Source organism: Poecilia reticulata, chromosome 12 (genome assembly GCF_904066995.2).
Source record: "Poecilia reticulata chromosome 12, P_reticulata-male-v2, whole genome shotgun sequence".
Taxonomy (NCBI): Eukaryota; Metazoa; Chordata; class Actinopteri; order Cyprinodontiformes; family Poeciliidae; genus Poecilia; species Poecilia reticulata.
Window position 1 is genome coordinate 27,457,107 of NC_088841.1, and position 17,301 is coordinate 27,474,407.

Genomic DNA, 17,301 nt, shown 5'->3' on the forward strand with positions numbered 1-17,301 from the left:
ATATTCTCCTGACTAAGAACAGCTCACAAGGAAAATTAAAGAGTGGGATGGATTTAATAGAGTTTAATAGGGAATCTGACTAAATGAATAAAAGTGAAGTTCAGTTAGATTTCCATGATGATCTACTGATGACAGAAAGGACTTTAAAACAATATTTGATGGAGCTCCAGACCAATCAGCCCCAAGGAGCAAAGATGAGAAGAAAAGTAACTCCATGTTGGTCAGATGGATGTTTAAAAGCTCTGAGAGAGAAATAAAGATTTTCAACAAAACTCCCAACATTCAGGATTTAATGAAAATATAAAATAAATGTAGTAGTTTGTTCTCCACCAGGGGGCGACATCTGGAAAATGATCAAATGAATGAGAGGAATCAGGAGAGAATTGAAATTCCTTGTTTTCCAGAGGAAATGGAGAATTGCAGTGAATGATGAGGAAAAAGTAGAATTGTTCTCTGTTATTTATTAATAAAACATTAAGCCTAAAACGTACTACAACAAACTAAATGTTCTGTGTGAAAAATTCTTGAATGTTTTTTGGTGTTAAATCCTAAAACATGAAGTGGCATTGTTGTCAGTTGCTATGGCAACGAGTCTGCGTAGCTTGGCGACTACAGATCACTTTGCTGTGGATCATAGCACCAACTTAGCGTTCACTGAGTTAACGCGGCTATGGATGAATGTAAAAGATTAGTCTTTTTGCCCCCCAGCGTTGTACGCATGCGCGAAATTACCATAGGTCCAACAACATGGATGGTGTCCAGGGGCGGATCTAGCAGGGTGGCAGGGGGGGCAGTTGTCACCCCAAACCAGAGCCTCGCCACCCCTGTTGCCACCCCAGCTAGCGACATGAATTCAATAAATAGTTATGGCAAATCGGACATTAAGCGCATGAAACTCTTTTTTCCCGACAACATTGAATGCAACACAATGTAACCTGACACCTACTGCTGAGTGGCGGGAAGCGCGAGAGAAGGACAGAGCGCGAGGCAGCAGCATTGATGGATGTATATGTTACTGGACATTATGTGATTTACCGTAAGTCACACATGATGCGCCATTTCTGTCCATTGAGTCAGAAATATCGGTGGTCAGGAAAATACTACAATCACGCAAAGAATCAGAACAACGGACGCGATGTTTAGCAGTTAATTCAACCATAGATAATGGTAATAAGGGCTTCAGATTTCACAGGTGAGGAAAACTTTTAATTTAAAGAAAACATTGAACAAGTGAGCAGTGGGTCAGTTATGCTAGGCTAACTGTTAGCCTGCTACTGACTTTGATAACCTTAGCATGTGCTGCGCAGTTCGGTGTGTTTTGGTTCCGTTGGCACTAAAACAGGTCAACCCGCCACCACGTCATCAGTAGAGCAGCTGTTTATTAAATCAGCTGATCAACCGCCGCTGCGCTCAGGCGAAAACTTATTAATAATCCAAATATAGACATCAAGCCTGACGGCATAATGTAACAGACTGGATGTTCTGTTTGACTGTTTCTGCTACTTTTTGTGAGGGAATTGTTGTTTTTTGGTGCCGATTCCCCTGATCGATAATCTCTGCTCTATGTGCTCGTTGAGCTGTTGTCTGTCGGTCGCCATGGCAACGGGTCCGCGTAAAGCGACACAGAGCGAGAAAAGGCAGAATAAAAGTTGTTGGAGCTATATTTTTTATTCTTAAATTTCTATTTTTTGTATTATTTACAGAGTTTGTTTGTAGGTTGATAACTGTTGATTTTATTTATTAATTTCTTATTTATTGTCTAAATTCAGACAGGAAGTAATGTGGGTCAGTCCACATAGATCAGTCCAGGGGCCTGGAGAAGGACCAGCAGGCATTTGGGTTTGGGGCCGATGGTTTTTAAGAGTGGTAGCATGAGAACAAATGAAGGTTTGATGTCTGTAATTGTTTTGGTGAAAGAGGAAAATAAATCACCAAGAACAATCAATAAGTTTGGACATTGAACCTTGTTTTGCCCGTGTCTAGAATCTTGACCCCAGTGCCTCAGTAGTGGCTTGGTGGACCTTTTACTGGATGTTTGGCTTTGCAAACAGTCAGAAGTGGTTCTGTTTGGTTCTTCACCTGTTTATCAGCTTTATTGTACCTTTATTGTGGCGCCACTGCAGAAGCTGCAATTCCTAAAACAAGCGACAAAAACTGAGCGAATCCCCTGAGTTCTAAAAACATGGTGATATTTATAACAGTCGTCAAACTACGGCTCCTACAGCATATTTAAAATAAACCGATTGACCAATATAAGTAGATATTCACCCTTTCTTGTATCTTGACAGAACTAACAGAAACTGAACTGTTTATAGATTTTTATCATGGAGAATTGATCAAACATCAGTTTTCTAATCTTTATTTTAAGTCGTATTTAATAGATATATCGAATAACAAATGATGGAGCTACTAATATTTTTGTGACAGATTTCTCCTTGTCCTGTATAAAATGGTTTTCTGGACACAATGCATGTCAATTGATATGCGTATCAATAATGAATATCAATTATCAGGAGAATGAAAGACGTGAAAATAATTAACTACAGTAAGAAATTGAATTTAAGCCTCGTTGCTACATGGAGCTCATTTTGAAACAATGCAAGTAAAAAACTATATTTCATATTAATACGAAATATTAAAACAATACATATATAAGACTTTTATTTTGAAGTCTTTTATATTCTTCAAAATAAAAGACTTCCTCTATTCAAATAAATCACTTAAATATATTTCACTTCACCTTTGTAATTATATAAAATCATGTTCAGATCAATTAATAATAATCATCATGTAAATGATGCTGAACATATAATTGTAAATCAGTCACTTATCATGAAAATAAACTGAACACAACATGGATTTTAATGCTGATATTAAATCAGGTTGAGCTTCCAGAAATGTTTCCTTAGTTTCCTGATGTCCTTTCAGGCTTCAGTGAGTTTCTTCAGGTTGTTACTGAGGGATTTCCTTTCTCCTCTCTGTTAGAGCTTTTCCTGTGTTTGGAGAAATGAGTTGTGCTGCAGCAGCACCAACTGTCCTTCCTACATCCACTGCAGTTTGCAGGCCAGATGTTGGACTGTTCCTGTCTCAGTGGAGGACAATGTGTGTCTGAGGGACATGTAATGTCCATGTTTGCTGCTGAAAGAGACTGATGGTCTGACCCCCCTCCTCCTTTCAGGGTGGAGCCTGCTGGAGGCCGATTCTTGACACCCGGTCTGAGGAAGTGTAAGTGTGTTTTTCATCTGATTCAAGACAACAAAGCAGCTCACATTCAACCATCTTCAAACTGTCACATCACTCATTCAGGATCAAAGATCAATAAATGATCAATAACTGCAGCTGGATTGTGTTTGTTCTCTCCATCAGATTCCTGTCAACTCACCATCGACACAAACACAGTGAACAGAAAACTCAAACTGTCTGAAGACAACAGGAAGGTGACATGGAAGGAGCTTCAGTCATATCCTGATCATCCAGACAGATTTGATTATTATCAGCTGCTGTGTAGAACTGGTCTGACTGGTCGCTGTTACTGGGAGGTCGAGTGGAGAGGAATAGTTGATATATCAGTGAGTTACAGAAGAATCAGGAGGAAAGGAAACAGTAGAGACTGTAGGTTTGGATGTAATGATCATTCCTGGAGTCTGAGCTGCTCTGATGGTGGTTACTCTGTCTGGCACAATAACATTAAAACTCCTCTCTCCTCCTCCATCTCTCACAGAGTATCAGTGTATGTGGACTGTCCTGCTGGCATTCTGTCCTTCTACAGAGTCTCCTCTGACTCACTGATCCTCCTCCACACCTTCAACACCACATTCACTGAACCTCTGATTCCTGGATTCTGGTTCTGGTCTTATGGTTCTTCAGTGTTTCTTTGCTGATTTGAGTCTAAATATTTTCCTCCTGTCAGAAACTCTCTCACTGTTGAACAGATAGTTCATCTCTACAATCTATTTCTTGGTGAAACTTTTCTGATCGAGTCCTTGGAAACTTTTTCTTCTTCCAGTCCTTTAAAGATGGAAGCTGGGATTATTCCAGGATGATTCCAGGATGATTCCAGGATCCTCATGTTTTCCTGTTTGTTTCCAGTCAAAGCTTCACACTGAATATCAAGATGTTGTTTCTCTTATTTTTTCCTCTCATTCATCAGATTTCATTGAAATGTTGATCAGTTTTTCTCACTGAACATTTTCTGTTTCTGTCGGCTCCTATTTTTATAAACTCGTCAGATTTGAATATTAAATCTTTTTTGTTTATTTGCTGCAGTTTTTCTTCATGTGTTTTAGAGAAATAAAAACATTTTTCTTCTTCTGCATTTGGTTCATTTGCTGCTCATTCTGTTCTTTTCATGTTCAAATTTAAATATTTCTGTTAAAAATATTTTTTATCAACTCTGCCTTTCAGAAAGTCCTAGAGTTTATGTAGCGCTTTGGCATTAGTTACTAGTTAGTTGGTATTGTCTGCTAGCATTTGCTAGTGCTAAATGCCATGTTGTTGTAGCGCTTTACAGCTAGCTACTGATAAATACTGAGTTATTGTACCGTGTTGGCATTAGTTGACAATAAGTACTATGTTGGTATTTTGCACTAGCCTTTGCTAGTGCCAAATATTGGGTTGTAGCGCTCTAGCTTTAGCCAAAGCTAAATACAGGTCTAAGGCATTAGAGTAAGTAGTGCTATATACCAGGTTTGTGTACCACTTTACTGCTAGCTACTGAGAAATACTGAGTTGGTGAAGCGTTTTATTAGTTGTTAATAAGTACTATGTTGATATTGTGCGCTAGCGTTATCTAGTGCTATATTCCGAGTTTTTAAATTATTTTTATTATTTTTTTATTTTTTTATTCAGAAAACAGAAGCTATTTCTCATCAGCTCAGTGAAACGTCTTGTTAGTTCACAATAATTTTAATTGTTAGCCTTTATTTACGTCTGGATTTTACTCCTCTGTCTTCTTCTGGTGCAGGATTACGACACATCTCACGTCAATGATGTAAAAGTTAGATAAAAATGAGTCCAACTTCCACTTATGACTTTAAATCTCATAATTATGACTTTGAAAGTCGAAATTATGACTTCCTGTTTATCTTTTTTTGCATGGCAGAAATGGGCTTCCATACAGAACTGTCCGGTGAGGCCGAAACAGAAAAAGTCCCACAGATGATTTAACATTTCAGCTTAAACATAAAGAAAACCTGAGATTTTCTGAGAACTTTACTTTTTAAGCAGTGAATTAAACCCGAAGCGTTTCTGCTTCTGGATGTCTCTTCATCAGACCGGAGCTGCGTCGCTGCGTCTCTGTGCTTCTCCTAATTAGCAGCAGCCTGTGGAGAAGCGTGAGGCGGAGGTGACTCTGCGAGATGATGGATCACAGGAACCGATGCCAGCCCAGCAGAGCGGCAGAACCTGGACTCGCTGAGGAAAAGGCTGTAAAATCCCTGCAGTTTAGATGCCAATTCATTCATGGAGCGAGTCATAAAGACGGAACTACGTACAGCTCGAGTGTTTCCGCTCGATTCTTTATTGAATGTTGTTTATAGCATAATGGTTAATGGTGCAGTTAATTGGGCTTAATATGGAGCATTTACATTTGTTTTTCTCTCATTACAAACTGGGGCAAAGCTCATTTTTGTTCTTTATCACTTTATAAAGCATTACTTTAGGAAAAAGTCAGACAGACAAAGGAGAATAAGACAAACTGCTACAGAGTGTTTCCTAAGAAATAACACATTTTGTATTTTTTACATCATAACTTGATTTTATTGAATGTTTTTCTGAAAAAAAATCTGCAAAACAATCACAATCAGCTAAAACACGAATAAATATAAAGTTTTAAGGAGATAATTTATAAATAATTTACATAAAAACTGAGATTTCTTATTTCTTATATTATGAAAATTAACTCTGGGCTTGGAGCTACAAAAATATGAATAGATAAGAAATTAATGAGTAAAAGAGAAAACAGCCTGCAAAGAACTGTGCTAGCTTAGCAGCTAGCAGACGATTGTAGCTAGTAATAGCTATGATCCTCACTTGCTATATACCTTAAAAGCAAACTAGCTAGCTAATTACAGCTTCTTACAGAAATTCAGCAATATATCCAATGTGTTGATGAAAACTTAGCTAGCTTACTAGCTTCCTGAAAAGTTACTACCCTGGACAGCTAACTAGCTAACTTGAAAGCTAGCAACATGCTAATTAATCCTGGCTAATAAACCTGCAACCCAACAATCTAGGAAGATTTTTGCACCAATATAACTAATTTCACCCCACATTTTAAATCAACATTGTTAAAACATAGACTTATTTACTGCCACTGTTAATTCTGGTAATTTGATGTTTTTATCGTCACTGTCACTCCCTGCAGTTTGGCTCAGTTGTCAAAAAAATAAGTAAAATAAATAGAGGGCTGCAACACGTGGATCGCTGAGGGTTTTGAGTCGATCTCAGCATGAGGTGACAAACTGAACGGCGCCAGGAGGCTGAGAGCAGAACGTCCTCCTCTGGGTCCTTATCAAAACGTTCGTAACTTTATTAAAGAACAAAAAAAATCAACAAAACATGTTCAAATTAATGATATAATCTCAGTGATTATTGTTTCAACAAGGTGTTGCACAATTCTGTGCGTTTCGGTTCCATTACCAAAATAACGAGCAGAGCAGGAGTTTAAAATTAACTCATCAACCACCTCTGTGTTCATGAGAGGCTTATTAATGATGCTAAATAAATATCAAGCCTGCAAACCTGATATCATAATGGACTGAATGTTTTTAACATAATCTCGGGTCGGCTTGTGGAGCGCAGGAGGTTGCCATGGCAACGGGTGTGCTTAAATGACAAAGAGAGACGGAGAGTAAAAATGTGCGAGTGGTTTAGAGTTGATCACCTGCTCAGGTTGTTTTACCTTTGCTGTGGCTCATCACAGCCGCTGTAGTTTCTGAACGTTCAATAAACGACAAACTTGGACTAATTACCTCGTTCTTTGTGAATATACGTCATTTACAACAAACATCAAACACGGTAAATATGTTTCATTAAGTATTTAACTAACAAATGGCTTCTACCGCGATAATTATGTGAAATTAAATTAATTGTCTAATATAAAAAATAGTTTGGTGCTGTCGGGTTCAGAACTGAGAGGCTTTTTCTTTATCAAACTATTTTTGTTTTTTGCCTCTTATTTAATGGAAATATAGATGTTGATGAGATTTTCTCCAAAATAATAACCTTTTTCAACCTTTATAGCTCCACTGTTGAAAATGAGAAACATTCACAAATAACAGTGAAATAAAATCCAGTCCAACATCTGGTTTGAGGTGATTCCTCTGGAACCTGTTGGAGGAAAAACATCCCAACTTCAGAAGATGAGCTTTAACCTAACAGAGCTCTGTGGTTCCTCCTGTCAGTATGAGAGTCAGGGTGAGGAGGCGCCATGTTAGGAAGAGAAGCTGCAGGATCTTCAGAACAAACAGGTCATGATGCTGGGCTACTGATTATCCCTCTGTCTGGACACAGGATCAATGGAACCAGTTTAAAAGTTAAATTAATGGTTATATCCCAGACATGGAGAACTGGGATGCTCTCCATGCCATGATGTTCAAGATTTAGGTCTCATGGCATCTCAAGGTGTCAACATTGCAGCCAGTGGGCTGAAGGAGGAAATACAGCTTTATTTTGTAGCAATTCAAGAGCTACCCAGCTTATATATATATATATATATATATATATATATATATATATATATATATATATATATATATATATATATATGAAACAACAGAGCATGTTGTATTAGAATGTCATGAACATAAAAAAACAGAAGATACACGAGAGGAGAGTTTGAAAGAATGAAGGAAAATGTTAATTTATTAGATATTATGAGGAAGAATTTGGATAGTAAGCATATGCAAATAGTTATTACATTATTAAAGAAATGTAAATTATTTCATGGAATTTGATTAGATGTCGTGGTGTGTTTTTAAATGTGTGCATGATAAATAAATGGATAGTGTGAAAAATTATATAAAAGTATGTATATTTATGTGTGTGGTGTGTATATTAAATTACGTATATATGTAAACATGAGGATATGTTTCTATGTATATATAGTATAAATCAGACCAGCAGGATCTACACTCCATACCAGCAGGTGGCGGTAATGCTACTAAACGTTTGTTGCCAACCGCCAATAAAACCAAGAAAAAGAAAAAAGAAACAGCAGAAGAAGAAAAAAAGACGAAGAAGAGAAAATCCTCTTGGGGCGGAGTGACTCCAACAGGAACATCCGGGAAAAACCGGAAACAGTTTAGAGAGAAAAGTCGGAGGAGACGCACGTGGGATCATTTTCGGCTCGGACTGAAATCAAACTAACACTGAACAAGGAGAACAGAGAGAGAACTGAGCGACTAGAGACACAAACTGCTGGAGGACGAAACAACAAGCAAACCAAAGTAAAAGTAAGTTCATAAAGTTTCTACAGGAGAGAAAGTGACTTCCTGGTTTAACTTTCTGTCTGTTGTGTTTTCAGCTTCACTCTGAGGAGACAAAATGGCGTCCAGATCAGACGATGATCTCTGCTGTCCGATGTGTCTGGATGTATTTAAGGATCCGGTTCTTCTGTCATGTAGCCACAGCTTCTGTAAGGAATGTCTGCAGAAATGTTGGAGAGCAAGACCTGGTCGCTCATGTCCTGTTTGTAGGAAAAGATCAGCATCAGTTGCTCCTCCCTGTAATCTGGCTCTGAAGAATCTGTGTGAGTCTTTGTTACAGCAGAGAAACCAAAAAGCTTCAGAGGGTCTCTGCTCTCTGCACTCTGAGAAACTCAAACTCTTCTGTCTGGACCATCAGCAGCCAGTTTGTCTCGTCTGCAGAGATTCAGAAAAACACACCGACCACAGATTCAGACCCATCGATGAAGCTGCTCGGCCCCACAGGAAGAAGCTTCAGGAAACTCTGGAGCCTTTAAAGGAGAAGCTGGAGCTCAGGAAGAAAGTTCAGGAGGAGTTTGATCAGACAGCAGAACACCTGAAGGTCCAGGCCCGACACACAGAGAGGCAGATTAGGGAGCAGTTTAAGCAGCTTCATCAGTTTCTAGCAGAGGAAGAGGAGGCCAGGCTGGCTGCACTGAGGGAGGAAGAGGAGCAGAAGAGAGGGATGATGAAGGAGAAGATGGAGGCTCTGAGCAGAGAGATAGCAGCTCTTTCAGACACAGTCAGAGCCACAGAGGAGGAGCTGAGAGCTGCAGACGTCTCATTCCTGCACAACTACAAGGCTGCAGTGGAAAGAGTCCAGCGCTGCCCCCTGCTGGAGGATCCACAGCTGCCCTCAGGAGCTCTGATAGACCAGGCCAAACATCTGGGCAACCTGGCCTTCAACATCTGGAGCCACATGGAGACCATGGTGACCTACACTCCTCTGGTTCTGGACCCAAACACGGCTGGTCCAGAACTCCATCTGTCTGAAGATCTGACCAGTTTGACTTTTGAAAAGGAACAGCAGCTTCCTTATAATCCAGAGAGGTTTGATCATTACAGGTTTTCTGTTCTGAGGGTTTTAACTCGGGGAACCACAGCTGGGATGTTGATGTTGGAGGCAGTGACGTCTGGAGCCTTGGTGTGGTAGAAAAGGCTCTTCAGGAGAATCGAACCACAAAGTCTGGATGGTTCAACATTGGGTTCAATAGAGATGAATATCAATATGCTAAATCAGCTCCTTCGACTCGTCTCTCAGTCCAGAAGAATCTCCAGAGGATCAGAGTGAATCTGGACTGGGACAGAGGAAAACTGTCCTTCTCTGATCTGGATACTAACACACACATACACACCTTCACTGGCAAGCTGGTTCCATTCTTCTACACTAATGGTACAATGAAGATCCTACTGATGAAGATCTTGGTGATCAAACAGCAGCTCTGATGATCTCATATAATGTAAGTGACATCAATTGGTTCTGATGTGAATTCAACCATGGAAAACAAAGGTGAAATTAGTTATATTGATGCTAAAATCTTCCTAGATTGTCGGGTTGCAGGTTTATTAGCCAGGATTTATTAGCATGTTGCTAGCTTTCAAGTTAGCTAGTTAGCTGTCCAGGGTAGTAACTTTTCAGGAAGCTAGTAAGCTAGCTAAGTTTTCATCAACACATTGGATATATTGCTGAATTTCTGTAAGAAGCTGTAATTAGCTAGCTAGTTTGCTTTTAAGATATATAGCAAGTGAGGATCATAGCTATTACTAGCTACAATCGTCTGCTAGCTGCTAAGCTAGCACAGTTCTTTGCAGGCTGTTTTCTCTTTTACTCATTAATTTCTTATCTATTCATATTTTTGTAGCTCCAAGCCCAGAGTTAATTTTCATAATATAAGAAATAAGAAATCTCAGTTTTTATGTAAATTATTTATAAATTATCTCCTTAAAACTTTATATTTATTCGTGTTTTAGCTGATTGTGATTGTGGTGCAGATTTTCTTTTCAGAAAAACATTCAATAAAATCAAGTTATGATGTAAAAAATACAAAATGTGTTATTTCTTAGGAAACACTCTGTAGCAGTTTGTCTTATTCTCCTTTGTCTGTCTGACTTTTTCCTAAAGTAATGCTTTATAAAGTGATAAAGAACAAAAATGAGCTTTGCCCCAGTTTGTAATGAGAGAAAAACAAATGTAAATGCTCCATATTAAGCCCAATTAACTGCACCATTAACCATTATGTCTGTTCATTTTGCTATAAACAACATTCAATAAAGAATCGAGCTGAAACACTCGAGCTGTACGTAGTTCCGTCTTTATGACTCGCTCCATGAATGAATTGGCATCTAAACTGCAGGGATTTTACAGCCTTTTCCTCAGCGAGTCCAGGTTCTGCCGCTCTGCTGGGCTGGCATCGGTTCCTGTGATCCATCATCTCGCAGAGTCACCTCCGCCTCACGCTTCTCCACAGGCTGCTGCTAATTAGGAGAAGCACAGAGACGCAGCGACGCAGCTCCGGTCTGATGAAGAGACATCCAGAAGCAGAAACGCTTCGGGGCTAATTCACTGCTTAAAAAGTAAAGTTCTCAGAAAATCTCAGGTTTTCTTTATGTTTAAGCTGAAATGTTAAATCATCTGTGGGACTTTTTCTGTATCGGCCACACCGGACGGTTCTGTATGGAAGCCCATTTCTGCCATGCAAAAAAAAGATAAACAGGAAGTCATAATTTTGACTTTCTAAGTCATAATTATGAGATTTAAAGGCATAATTTCGACTTTCAAAGTCATAATTATGAGATTTAAAATCATAATTTCGACTTTCAAAGTCATAATTATGAGATTTAAAGGCATAATTTCGACTTTCAAAGTCATAATTATGAGATTTAAAGTCATAAGTCAGAATTTGGACTTTGGAAGTCGAAATGATGACTTTAAATCTCATAATTATGACCTTCAAAGTCATAATTATGACTTCTTGTTTATCTTTTTTTATGCAATGCGGAAATGGGCTTCCATAGTTCTGGGAACTAATTTCTCATAATCTTTGGGGTTTCCAGTTGAAGTATAAGAATCTCTTCCTGGAATATTTGGTTAATTTCAAACTCTGTTTTGGTCTCCAAATAAGTGGAAGTTGGACTCATTTTTATCTAACTTTTACATCATTGACGTGAGATGTGTCGTAATCCTGCACCAGAAGAAGACAGAGGAGTAAAATCCAGACGTAAATAAAGGCTAACAATTAAAATTATTGTGAACTAACAAGACGTTTCACTGAGCTGATGAGAAATAGCTTCTGTTTTCTGAATAAAAAAAAAATAATAAAAATAATTTAAAAACTCGGAATATAGCACTAGATAACGCTAGCGCACAATATCAACATAGTACTTATTAACAACTAATAAAACGCTTCACCAACTCAGTATTTCTCAGTAGCTAGCAGTAAAGTGGTACACAAACCTGGTATATAGCACTACTTACTCCAATGCCTTAGACCTGTATTTAACTTTGGCTAAAGCTAGAGCGCTACAACCCAATATTTGGCACTAGCAAAGGCTAGTGCAAAATACCAACATAGTACTTATTGTCAACTAATGCCAACACGATACAATAACTCAGTATTTATCAGTAGCTAGCTGTAAAGCGCTACAACAACATGGCATTTAGCACTAGCAAATGCTAGCAGACAATACCAACATGGGATATATTGGCAACTAATGCCAAAGCGCTACATAAACTCAGTATTTATCAATAACTAGCTGTAAAGCGCTATACCAGAGGTTCCCAAACTCTGGGGTGCGCCCCCTAGGGGGGGGCGCCGTGCCTTTGCAAGGGGAGCTCGGGAAGCCGTCTGGATGAAAAAAAAAAAACATGAACGCTGTATGCGTTGGGTTTTTACCTTAGAATGGCCAACTCTCTGTTATTCCTATATCAGTTTAATACAGCAGGGGCTTCCACACTTCCCATGTCTGTGTCCTCTGTCACTTGTATCAGAAGTTAAAACTGTTTAATCCGTTGTTAACATGTGGTAACCTGTTTTTCCGAGCCGCCTTTAAACGCAACATGAGCGCTACAACGCTCGCGCTGGATTTACACCTGTGAAGGAGACCTGCTGCTGCTGTGCAGAACTACACAGGTGTGTTAGAATCATGGCAGCAAAACGCTAAGAACTTTTCACTGTTTTTCCCCCAAACTAACCGACTGAGTTGAGTGAAGCTGTTGGATGGAGGTAATGTTAGCTAAAAGATGGCTAGCTAGCTAATATCAATACAGCACCTTAAGCTTAACAAGTAGCCTGTAGGCTATCAATGTTGTTGACTGTGTTCAGCTACCATTCATTTTGTCCCTGAAAAAGTTGATTCTTGTTTGGGAACCACTGCGCTATACCAACATGGTAATTAGCAGTAGCTAACACTAAAACGCTACACTAATGCATTTATCTGAAACTAATGCTAAAGCACTACAATAACATGGTACTTACAGGAGCTAATGCTAACGCGCTACACCAACCTGGTGTATTTCTTCACACCTCAATAGCAGCTCATGGAGGAGTTTGATCTGTTCACATTTCATCTGTCTTATGCCATACAGTCATGACACGGTAACATTTTTCACAAATATGTAAAAAACATATTTTTAATAAAAGTTACACACTGCAGCTATAAATGCCTGAATTTGTTCAAACTACTAATTCTGCACTGAGAGTCCAGAGTTTATTCTGAGGGAATAGACAAAGTGTCATCTTTTAATTTTACAATAAACAATTAACTGCTGGAAACTAATTTGGTGAGACAAACCTGTATTTAAATGACCCAATGTTGTAGATTATATTTTTTCATCTTTCACCTTCATGGGATGGGAATGTTTTACTTTAACTAGGACTTTCTGAAAGGCAGAGTTGATAAAAAATATTTTTAACAGAAATATTTAAATTTGAACATGAAAAGAACAGAATGAGCAGCAAATGAACCAAATGCAGAAGAAGAAAAATGTTTTTATTTCTCTAAAACACATGAAGAAAAACTGCAGCAAATAAACAAAAAAGATTTAATATTCAAATCTGACGAGTTTATAAAAATAGGAGCCGACAGAAACAGAAAATGTTCAGTGATTGAGAAAAACTGATCAACATTTCAATGAAATCTGATGAATGAGAGGAAAAAATAAGAGAAACAACATCTTGATATTCAGTGTGAAGCTTTGACTGGAAACAAACAGGAAAACATGAGGATCCTGGAATCATCCTGGAATAATCCCAGCTTCCATCTTTAAAGGACTGGAAGAAGAAAAAGTTTCCAAGGACTCGATCAGAAAAGTTTCACCAAGAAATAGATTGTAGAGATGAACTATCTGTTCAACAATGAGAGAGTTTCTGACAGGAGGAAAATATTTAGACTCAAATCAGCAAAGAAACACTGAAGAACCAGAACTGAACCCAAATCCAGGAATCAGAGGTTCAGTGAATGTGGTGTTGAAGGTGTGGAGGAGGATCAGTGAGTCAGAGGAGACTCTGTAGAAGGACAGAATGCCAGCAGGACAGTCCACATACACTGATACTCTGTTAGAGACGGAGGAGGAGGAGAGACGAGTTTCTATGTTATTGTGCCAGACAGAGTAACCAACATCAGAGCAGCTCAGACTCCAGGAATGATCATTATATCCAAACAAACAGTCTCTACTGTTTCCTTTCCTCCTGATTCTTCTGTAACTCACTGATATATAAACTATTCCTCTCCACTCGACCTCCCAGTAACAGCGACCAGTCAGACCAGTTCTACACAGCAGCTGATAATAATCAAATCTGTCTGGATGATCAGGATATGACTGAAGCTCCTCCTCACATGTCACCTTCCTGTTGTCTTCAGACAGTTTGAGCTCTCTGCTCACTGTGTTTGTGTCGATGGTGAGTTGACAGGAATCTGATGGAGAGAACAAACACAATCCAGCTGCAGTTATTGATCATTTATTGAGCTTTGATGATGAATGAGTGATGTGACAGTTTGAAGATGGTTGAATGTGAGCTGCCTTGTTTTCATGAATCAGATGAAAAACACACTTACACTTCCTCAGACCTGGTGTCAAGAATCGGCCTCCAGCAGGCTCCACCCTGAAAGGAGGAGGGGGGTCAGACCATCAGTCTCTTTCAGCAGCAAACATGGACATTACATGTCTCTCAGACACACATTGTCCTCCACTGAGACAGGAACAGTCCAACATCTGGCCTGCAAACTGCAGTGGATGTAGGAAGGACAGTTGGTGCTGCTGCAGCACAACTCATTTCTCCAAACACAGGAAAAGCTCCAACAGAGAGGAGAAAGGAAATCCCTCAGTAACAACCTGAAGAAACTCACTGAAGCCTGAAAGGACATCAGGAAACTAAGGAAACATTTCTGGAAGCTCAACCTGATTTAATATCAGCATTAAAATCCATGTTGTGTTCAGTTTATTTTCATGATAAGTGACTGATTTACAATTATATGTTCAGCATCATTTACATGATGATTATTATTAATTGATCTGAACATGATTGTATATAATTACAAAGGTGAAGTGAAATATATTTAAGTGATTTATTTGAATAGAGGAAGTCTTTTATTTTGAAGAATATAAAAGACTTCAAAATAAAAGTCTTATATATGTATTGTTTTAATATTTCGTATTAAATATGAAATATAGTTTTTAACTTGCATTGTTTCAAAATGAGCTCCATGTAGCAACGAGGCTTAAATTCAATTTCTTACTGTAGTTAATTATTTTCACGTCTTTCATTCTCCTGATAATTGATATTCATTATTGATACGCATATCAATTGACATGCATTGTGTCCAGAAAACCATTTTATACAGGACAAGGAGAAATCTGTCACAAAATATTAGTAGCTCCATCATTTGTTATTCGATATATCTATTAAATACGACTTAAAATAAAGATTAGAAAACTGATGTTTGATCAATTCTCCATGATAAAAATCTATAAACAGTTCAGTTTCTGTTAGTTCTGTCAAGATACAAGAAAGGGTGAATATCTACTTATATTGGTCAATCGGTTTATTTTAAATATGCTGTAGGAGCCGTAGTTTGACGACTTATAAATATCACCATGTTTTTAGAACTCAGGGGATTCGCTCACTTTTTGTCGCTTGTTTTAGGAATTGCAGCTTCTGCAGTTTCGCCACAATAAAGGTACAATAAAGCTGATAAACAGGTGAAGAACCAAACAGAACCACTTCTGACTGTTTGCAAAGCCAAACATCCAGTAAAAGGTCCACCAAGCCACTACTGAGGCACTGGGGTCATGATTCTAGACACGGCAAAACGAGGTTCAATGTCCAAACTTATTGATTGTTCTTGGTGATTTATTTTCCTCTTTCACCAAAACAATTACAGACATCAAACCTTCATTTGTTCTCATGCTACCACTCTTAAAAACCATCGGCCCCAAACCCAAATGCCTGCTGGTCCTTCTCCAGGCCCCTGCACTGATCTATGTGGACTGACCCACATTACTGCCTGTCTGAATTTAGACAATAAATAAGAAATTAATAAATAATATCAACAGTTATCAACCTACAAACTGTAAATAATACAAAAAATAGAAATTAAAGAATAAAGTAACAAAATTCAAATGGATAAAGAAATAAAGTAAAAATAGCTCCAACAACTTTTATTCTGCCTTTTCTCGCTCTGTGTCGCTTTACGCGGACCCGTTGCCATGGCGACCGACAGACAACAGCTCAACGAGCACATAGAGCAGAGATTACCGATCAGGGGAATCAACACCAAAAAACAAACATTTCCCTCACAAAAAGTAGCAGAAACAGTCAAACAGAACATCCAGTCTGTTACATTATGCCGTCAGGCTTGATGTCTATATTTGGATTATTAATAAGTTTTCGCCTGAGCGCAGCGGCGGTTGATCAGCTGATTTAATAAACAGCTGCTCTGCTGATGACGTGGTGGCGGGTTGACCTGTTTTAGTGCCAACGGAACCAAAACACTCCGAACTGCGCAGCATGTTAAGGTTATCAATGTTAGCCTAGCATAACTGACCCACTGCTCACTTGTTCAATGTTTTCTTTAAATTAAAAGTTTTCCTCACCTGTTATATCTGAAGCCCTTATTACCATTATCTATGGTTGAATTAACTGCTTAACATTGCGTCCGTTGTTCTGATTCTTTGCGTGATTGTAGTATTTTCCTGACCATGTAATGGTGACATGTGCCTGTTGTTTTTGTTTTGACTCCATCCATGTCGTGTCCCTCATCTCCCTGATTCCCTGCAGCTGTGCCGCTCCCTGATTGCTCCCCTTCTTAAGCCTCCCTCCGCTACCTGCACACTGCCAGATTATCGAACGCTTTCAGCAAGTAGTTTCTAGCTCTTCATCCACGCCCTGTGTATTACTGCCTCGCTCTTGCCCTTTGGATTTTCCCCTTTTGCCTTCCCTTGTTGGACTACTGTTTTTGCCTACCCGGATCTCGACCCTAGCCTGTTCTCTGACGCCGCTCACGCCCACTCCCTCGGACTCTGCTATCTTCCACCTCGTGTATGACCTCGGCCCGGCTGACCAAGAACTGGATCTGGACTCTATTCCTCTGATCCCCGGTTGTGAGTACGCAGCCCTGCATCTGCGCTTCTCCCCCGCCCCCACGCACTATCTTCCAGCTAGTGCTTCAGCTAGTTATCCTGTGTGCCGCCCTTGGCTGTCTCCAATAAAGATCTGTGGTTTTCTGCTCACTCCTGTCTCGTGGCTGATTTCGGGTCCTCCTAGTGTGCATTACAGTATAATCTGGCCACCATGGACCCGACGCCCGCGCAGGAGTGGCGCGGTACTGTAGAGAAAGC

At 39.1% G+C, this 17,301-nt stretch overlaps 3 protein-coding genes and 1 pseudogene across 4 annotated transcripts in view; 3 read left to right on the plus strand and 1 right to left on the minus strand.

Annotated features, from left to right (window-relative positions):
• Positions 1 to 17,301, plus strand: part of LOC108166038 (NACHT, LRR and PYD domains-containing protein 12-like) — a 92,767-nt pseudogene that overhangs the window by 16,308 nt on the left and 59,158 nt on the right. The gene's annotated exons all lie outside the window — the stretch shown is intronic.
• LOC145554306 (stonustoxin subunit beta-like) lies at positions 3,333 to 4,315 on the plus strand (the record flags this gene model as incomplete). The annotated part of the gene is made up of 1 exon (XM_081613861.1): positions 3,333 to 4,315. A coding segment is annotated over one exon (549 nt), but the record flags the coding sequence as incomplete, so codon positions are not given.
• Positions 8,009 to 10,959, plus strand: LOC145553962 (E3 ubiquitin-protein ligase TRIM35-like). The gene is made up of 2 exons (XM_081613079.1): positions 8,009 to 8,453; positions 8,525 to 10,959. The coding sequence occupies exon 2, from the start codon at positions 8,545 to 8,547 to the stop codon at positions 9,616 to 9,618; it is 1,074 nt and encodes a 357-aa protein (XP_081469205.1). The 5' UTR covers positions 8,009 to 8,453; positions 8,525 to 8,544; the 3' UTR covers positions 9,619 to 10,959.
• Positions 13,434 to 17,301, minus strand: part of LOC145553960 (NLR family CARD domain-containing protein 3-like) — a 28,910-nt gene continuing 25,042 nt past the window's right edge. The window contains exons 10-11 of the mRNA XM_081613067.1: positions 14,520 to 14,566; positions 13,434 to 14,378 (exon numbers count right to left, since the gene is read on the minus strand). Of these exons, the coding sequence (XP_081469193.1) occupies positions 13,861 to 14,378; positions 14,520 to 14,566 (565 nt within the window). The 3' untranslated portion in view covers positions 13,434 to 13,860. The remainder of the gene's footprint in view (positions 14,379 to 14,519; positions 14,567 to 17,301) is intronic.